The 7,327-nt window shown below is 41.5% G+C and overlaps 1 protein-coding gene across 1 annotated transcript; it reads left to right on the top strand.

Annotated features, from left to right (window-relative positions):
- Positions 1-1,348: 1,348 nt before the first annotated feature.
- Positions 1,349-4,018, top strand: LOC141315890 (uncharacterized). The gene is made up of 2 exons (XM_073832732.1): positions 1,349-1,486; positions 3,280-4,018. The coding sequence occupies exons 1-2, from the start codon at positions 1,349-1,351 to the stop codon at positions 4,015-4,017; spliced, it is 876 nt and encodes a 291-aa protein (XP_073688833.1). The 3' UTR covers position 4,018.
- Positions 4,019-7,327: the final 3,309 nt, after the last annotated feature.

Raw genomic sequence — 7,327 nt, 5'->3', positions numbered from 1 at the left:
AATTTGTATGATGACATTAACAATGTAGCTGTTATTTCAGAAATCTTATCATTAAAATAAACAGCAAAATTCTCACATAGAGTGACAGATACCTCAGGAAAAAGATTAACTTTTGGATGAAGTGCAGTCTCGATAGTAGAAAATAAAATATTTGGCTTATAGCTGTTTTGTGTTATTAACTCTGAGAAATGTTTACACTTTGCTGCTTTAGCAGCTCGCTGAAAGGCAGAAAGAGAGTCCCGTAGGATTTCATATGAAACTTGTAATTTGTCTTTTTTCCACTTTCGTTCTGCCTTTCTACAAGCCTGTCTAAGGGAACGAGTAGTATCATTATGCCAAAGTACTGAATTTTGCTTACGTTTTTTCACCCTTAGTGGTGCGATAGAATTTAAGATATTTGAACAGTTATTATTAAAAATACTAAGATGTGCATTGGCATCCCAGCAACAGGTGAGAGAGTTCATAACCTGGGTAGCACTTAATAGTTCATACTTCGAGGAGAATTCTTCACTTGAGCGATCCGTAAAAATACGAGTCCAGCGTAGCAGTGATGATTGATTTGGATTACTTCCGTCGAACATCATAGAAAACCATATAGGCAGATGGTCAGATATACCAGCGTCCATGATCTTTATATCCAACAGTGACAGACCACGAGATAGGATCAAATCCAATGTATGTCCCTGAACAGGAGTAGGTCCAGTCACCCATTGCACAAAATCAAAGGAATCAAGTAAACTAAGAAAATCCTTTGAAAGTGGTTTAGAGCCACAACACACATGGATGTTAAAATCTCCCAGTATTAAAATCCTGTCATAACTAACGACAATTTCACTTAGAAATTGAGCAAATTCATTAAGAAAATCCTTATTAACATTGGGTGGTCGATAGATGACGGCAAAAACAACAGGGTTCACTAGAGAAAGTTGAAACAGCAGAACTTCAAAACAGTTATGAGGCCCAGTTGATAGTCGGCTGCAGAGATACGAGTTTTTGAACACTGTAGCCAAGCCCCCACCACGGCCACATAACCGAGGTGAATTTAAAAAGCTACAGCCCGGGGGCAGGAGTTCGGTGAAAGGACTTAAATCACCAGGTTTAGTCCAAGTTTCGGTGATACATAAAGCATCCAGAGCATGTAGAGTAAAAAAGTCATTTAAAATAAAAGTCTTATTTACCAGAGAGCGTGCGTTGATTAAAGCCACATGAAACGGCAACTCTCCCTGGGGTTGTGTGGATCTATGAATCGGTCGAAGGTTAGACTCATTTACTCCACCACGACGAACACGCGGAGGAAAACAGCGCAGAGAAACAAGGCTGGGGACAACTGGTCGAAGCCAACGATACGATGCATCCAGTGAACGCCAATGAAGACGTAACTGGCGGATCATCCCAGTCCCGACAGACAGCAGGCAGTCGGAAGATCTCAGACGAGCTGCAACTCCACCTCGCTTTCCGCGTTTCCTCCGTCGCTTCCTTTTCCAGGGTAAGTCAGTAAGATGCCGACACTGGCAAGCAGGGAAAATGCAGGAATGAGTGGGCCACGGAGAGGGACAAGGCGCACAAGCGTCAATCCTAGGTGACGCGCAAGTGTCGGTCCTAGCTGTTTCAAAAGCCATTTGAATGTTCAGAAGTGTTTGGCGGTCATACACCAACGCCGTTTCACAGCTAGTAGTTAAAATAGACGTTAATAAAAACATAAGCACTAAAAACAACAGAGACAGAGCGAAAGACGGTGTTCCAGATACAACAGCGCCATCTTGACATTCATATTGACACCAGATTCTTATATAAATCTAGTGACCACCGAAAAATAGGTCAATTCCAACATAACACCGACTGTCAGGGGCGCCGCAGCCAATTTTGGGCCCTATGACAAAATATGAGTTTGGGCCCCCCCTACCACACCAAAGCAGATCTGTGGGGGCCTCTAAAGTGCGTGGGCCCTTAGAATTGTCCTAACTCCCCCCCCCCCCCCCCCTTAGCGGCGCCCCTGCCGACTGTTACGCTATATTCCCGATCATTAATAGTTACGTCCCAAATATTTGCATCACCCAATCATCAGTAACATCAGTAAACCAGTAAAATAAGGCGAGCCACTGAAGGGACACGGTTAGCTTAAAGCTAGCGGTAGCCTGTTACATTGCAGTACAGATGTACATACTGTTACATTGCAGTTAGATTTCACATACCACATAAACGGAGAGAGATGACTACGCTGATGTTGACGAATGATTAACAGATCCTGAGCATCACTAAAGCATCAACTTGTGTGGCAAGTCTTTGTGTCGCTGCAGTATAACGTTACACAGAGCACATGCAATCATGCACTATAGTGAGAGTAAAATGTCGGAGATTCAAAACGTCAGATTCAACAAACCGCATATTAAAAGCAGCTAGAGCTCCGTAATTAAATAAGTATTTCCTCCATGTGCAAGCTATTGAGATGAGCAGCTCTATGAAACAGCCAATCAGAGCAGAGCTCATCATTAATATTCATGAACCTTCCAAATAAGGCAATAACAAACCATTTCATTCTTCATTTTTGCGCTTGCCTATGCCATATACCTTCTATGTAGATATCAGAGAACAATTTAAAATATTGTTTCAATGCATTCTATGGCACCTTTAAATTTAGTATGCTTGTATAGCACTTTAGTAAACACTTGTTGTTTTTAAAAGTGATTTAAATTAGATAAATAAACTTTGACACTGACCTTTTTCATCTGACGGTTGAGTGGGGAGTTTATCCCCTTTTCTTTTTTTTTCCTCGTCTCTTTCTAAATTTGTTTCTAAATTTTATTCCTTAGGAGACAAAAATGGTACAGAAACATTGAGATCAGTCTATATATAGATTATAGATATATATAGATCCTAAACTCTGTCATTAGATTTTCCAGATTTTTTTTTTTTTTTTTTTTTTTAATTGTATAACGGCCAGCCTAAACTCTGTAGGGTACCGGCTGAGCAGGATCAGGTTTGGAGACCCTGGTATAGGATATAACATACATGCATTACATATCTACATGCTTTGATATTAATTGTTTTGTGCCACTAAACTGGGGTTAACTTTTATTTCTTTGTTTTTCCACCTTAGACCTAACAGCACTGAAAGATGAGAGAGAAGAACTGAATGAAACTGAAGAGAAAGATCAGTTTGAGAATCTTCATGATTTCGTATCTGGAGAAAATTATTTTTGTTCCTTACAGTCTGAAAAGACTTCTAAGCAAAAAAGAGCTCAAATTACAGGAACTAGGAGTTGTTTTGCTTGCATTCAGTGTGGAAACAGTTTCACTCAAAAAGGAAGAATTCACACTGGAGAGAAGCCTTACACATGCAAACAGTGGGGAAAGAGTTTCACGCTAAAAGGACACCTTAACATGCACATGAGAATTCACACTGAAGAAAAGCCATACACATGCAAACAGTGTGGAAAAAGTTTTGCTCTAAGTCGAAACCTTAAAATGCACCAGAAAATACACACCATGGAGAACCCTTTTACCTGCCAACAGTGTGGAAACAGTTTCACTCAAAAAGGAGACCTTAACAGACACATGAGAATTCACACTGGAGAGAAGCCTTACACCTGCCAACAGTGTGGAAAGAGTTTCACTCTAAAAGGACACCTTAACAGACACATGAGAGTTCACACTGGAGAAAAGCCATACACATGCAAACAGTGTGGAAAGAGTTTTTCTGAAAGTGGAAACCTTAAAATCCACCAGAAAATTCATACCATGGAGAACCCTTTTACCTGCCAACAGTGTGGAAAGAGTTTTAATCGAAAAGGAAGCCTTAACAGACACATGAGAGTCCACACTGGAGAGAAGCCTTTCTCATGCAAACAGTGTGGAAAGAGTTTCAATGTAAAAGGAACCATTAACAAGCACATGAGAGCTCATACTGGAGAGAAGCCTCACACATGCAAACAGTGTGGAAACTGTTTTAGTCTAAAAGGAAGCCTTGACAGGCACATGAAGATTCATAATAGAGAGAAACCCAACAGATCCCCTTAGTGTAGAAAGAGTTTCAAACAAAATGTATAGAACGGAACATTCTAATTCACATTTTAAAGCATTATGTTTTGTCCATAGTACACTTTAAGCTCAGTCCAACACAATATAGCTAGTTGACACGGTAATGCATAAAAGAGCAAGGAATAATATGGATTATGGACAATGCGTTTGCTCTGTCTACAATGTAAGAACTTCACATTTGTATATCATGAATTGAAAAAGATCTCACAGGAAGTGCAGTTTTTTGATTGAAACACAATAAAGGACATTGTTAGCATTTTTAACATCACTGTTTCGGGTTACAACTACAACCCTTGTTCCCTTAGAAAGGGAAGGAGACACAAGGACATACAGAGACAGGCTCCTCCCTCCATCGTCTCCACCTTGGACTCTGTTGGTCATCCTCCTCCCGAATATCCATTATTCTCCTCCTGTTGTTCCATCAGAGCATGGATGCACCTTCCAGAAGGGGGATGATATGCCAGGAATATGGACCTGTTTCTGTTTCTGTGTACCCTTTTTTGGTCCTGTTCCTTTTCTTTAGTCCAGTTACTTCCCTGTTCAAGTATTGGAGCAATTTTATATTTTATTAAGCACTGTCACCCCGTCTATAACATCTCCGCAATTTACCCTGACTCCGATGCTGGATGGCGTTTGTCCCGATGGAGCCGGAGTGTGTGCTGTCCCTGGCTGTCGGTGGGGTTCGCCTGGGGAGGTGCGGAGGGGTGACTGGACTGGTCCGTCCATTGGAGACGCGGCGCTGGGTAATGAATCGACAGGTGAACTTGGGCAGCGGCTGAAGTTACCAATTTTGGACAAAGTGGAAAATGCAGAGCTGTGCTGTCTAGCAGGAGTAAAGGCAGTGGCAGTACAGGTCCTTTTCAAAAAAATTTGCATATTGTGATAAAGTTCATTATTTTCTGTAATGTACTGATAAACATTAGACTTTAATATATTTTAGATTCATTAAACACAACTGAAGTAGTTCAAGCCTTTTATTGTTTTAATATTAATGTTTCTGGCATACAGCTCATGAAAACCCAAAATTAAAAAAATTAGCATATCATGAAAAGGTTCTCTAAACGAGCTATTAACCTAATCATCTGAATCAACTAATTAACTCTAAACACCTGCAAAAGATTCCTGAGGCTTTTAAAAACTCCCAGCCTGGTTCATTACTCAAAACCGCAATCATGGGTAAGACTGCCGACCAGACTGCTGTCCAGAAGGCCATCATTGACACCCTCAAGCAAGAGGGTAAGACACAGAAAGAAATTTCTGAACGAATAGGCTGTTCCCAGAGTGCTGTATCAAGGCACCTCAGTGGGAAGTCTGTGGGAAGGAAAAAGTGTGGCAGAAAACGCTGCACAACGAGAAGACGTGACCGGACCCTGAGGAAGATTGTGGAGAAGGACCGATTCCAGACCTTGGGGGACCTGCAGAAGCAGTGGACTGAGTCTGGAGTAGAAACATCCAGAGCCACCGTGTACAGGCGTGTGCAGGAAATGGGCTACAGGTGCCGCATTCCCCAGGTCAAGCCACTTTTGAACCAGAAACAGCGGCAGAAGCGCCTGACCTGGGCTACAGAGAAGCAGCACTGGACTGTTGCTCAGTGGTCCAAAGTACTTTTTTCGGATTAAAGCAAATTTTGCATGTCATTCGGAAATCAAGGTGCCAGAGTCTGGAGGAAGACTGGGGAGAGGGAAATGCCAAAATGCCTGAAGTCCAGTGTCAAGTACCCACTGTCAGTGATGGTCTGGGGTGCCATGTCAGCTGCTGGTGTTGGTCCACTGTGTTTTATCAAGGGCAGGGTCAATGCAGCTAGCTATCAGGAGATTTTGGAGCACTTCATGCTTCCATCTGCTGAAAAGCTTTATGGAGATGAAGATTTCATTTTTCAGCACGACCTGGCACCTGCTCACAGTGCCAAAACCACTGGTAAATGGTTTACTGACCATGGTATTACTGTGCTAAATTGGCCTGCCAACTCTCCTGACCTGAACCCCATAGAGAATCTGTGGGATATTGTGAAGAGAAAGTTGAGAGACGCAAGACCCAACACTCTGGATGAGCTTAAGGCCGCTATCGAAGCATCCTGGACCTCCATAACACCTCAGCAGTGCCACAGGCTGATTGCCTCCATGCCACGCCGCATTGAAGCAGTCATTTCTGCAAAAGGATTCCCGACCAAGTATTGAGTGCATAACTGAACATAATTATTTGAAGGTTGACTTTTTTGTATTAAAAACACTTTTCTTTTATTGGTCGGATGAAATATGCTAATTTTTTTAGATTTTTGGGTTTTCATGAGCTGTATGCCAAAATCATCAATATTAAAACAATAAAAGGCTTGAACTACTTCAGTTGTGTGTAATGAATCTAAAATATATGAAAGTCTAATGTTTATCAGTACATTACAGAAAATAATGAACTTTATCACAATATGCTAATTTTTGAAAAGGACCTGTAGTGTTTGATCAGTCTGAGATCACTTACATGGACACTGAGGTGAGTTCTATGCCTCACATTAATCCTTATATGCCAGTTACAGATTGTCATTACCGTAATGGCTCGTCTGCAATAACGGACGAATGCCAACAGAGTTTTACGAGGGCTAAAAGGCATGCAATAAATCATGCAATATTGAAACGGAGGAAGTCAAGACTCTTTCAAACTGTGAATCATGCTAAAGTCATCTGGAACTCTGGGAATAAACTTAAAGGAATACTGGGAGGACATATAAATATAAGAAGTATAAGACCAAAAATAGATCAGATACAGAATTTACTTATTGATTCCAATTTGGATTTTTTTGTGTATATCTGAGACTTGGTTGAATCATAATGTTCTTACTAACCTAATTAATGTACCAGGATATACTTTTTATAGGAGAGATAGGGTCAGCCTCGAACAGATAGTAACTGAGAAAAAAGTGTGTGAATTTACCCCGGTCGTACACACACATTTTGCTCTCTAGCGCCCCCCAGTCTCACCACTAGTACTGCATTTTGCTCTCTAGCGCCCCCACTGTCTTTTCACGCGTACTGCATTTTCCATATATTTCAATGCATTATAATAGGAAGTTACCCCTTCAGTCAAATCACTTCGACGTTACATTGGGATCTCGCTTGAGAGACCGATCACCTCTGAGCCTTATTAAAAAGGCCAATTGAAAATTGGCGAGTGGACGTGTGCGCCGGCCACGCCCCCGTACATACGGGTATATAAGATGACTGCGCGCACCACTCAGTCAGACTTTTGCTTTCAGAGCCGATGTGTCGAGCCTCTAAACAGCCGAGAAGAGTTCTTC

The sequence above is a fragment of the Garra rufa genome, unplaced genomic scaffold (assembly GCF_049309525.1).
Source record: "Garra rufa unplaced genomic scaffold, GarRuf1.0 hap1_unplaced_044, whole genome shotgun sequence".
NCBI lineage: Eukaryota > Metazoa > Chordata > Actinopteri > Cypriniformes > Cyprinidae > Garra > Garra rufa.
This window is presented reverse-complemented; position numbering and strand designations above follow the sequence as displayed.

Bases quoted from the DNA above. Each gene is read 5' to 3' on its own strand.
- LOC141315890 (XM_073832732.1), top strand. From the start codon at position 1,349: ATGCATCCAGTGAACGCCAATGAAGACGTAACTGGCGGATCATCCCAG. The intron at 1,487-3,279 runs GTAAGTCAGTAA...GCTTGCATTCAG, and splicing joins CCGTCGCTTCCTTTTCCAGG to TGTGGAAACAGTTTCACTCA.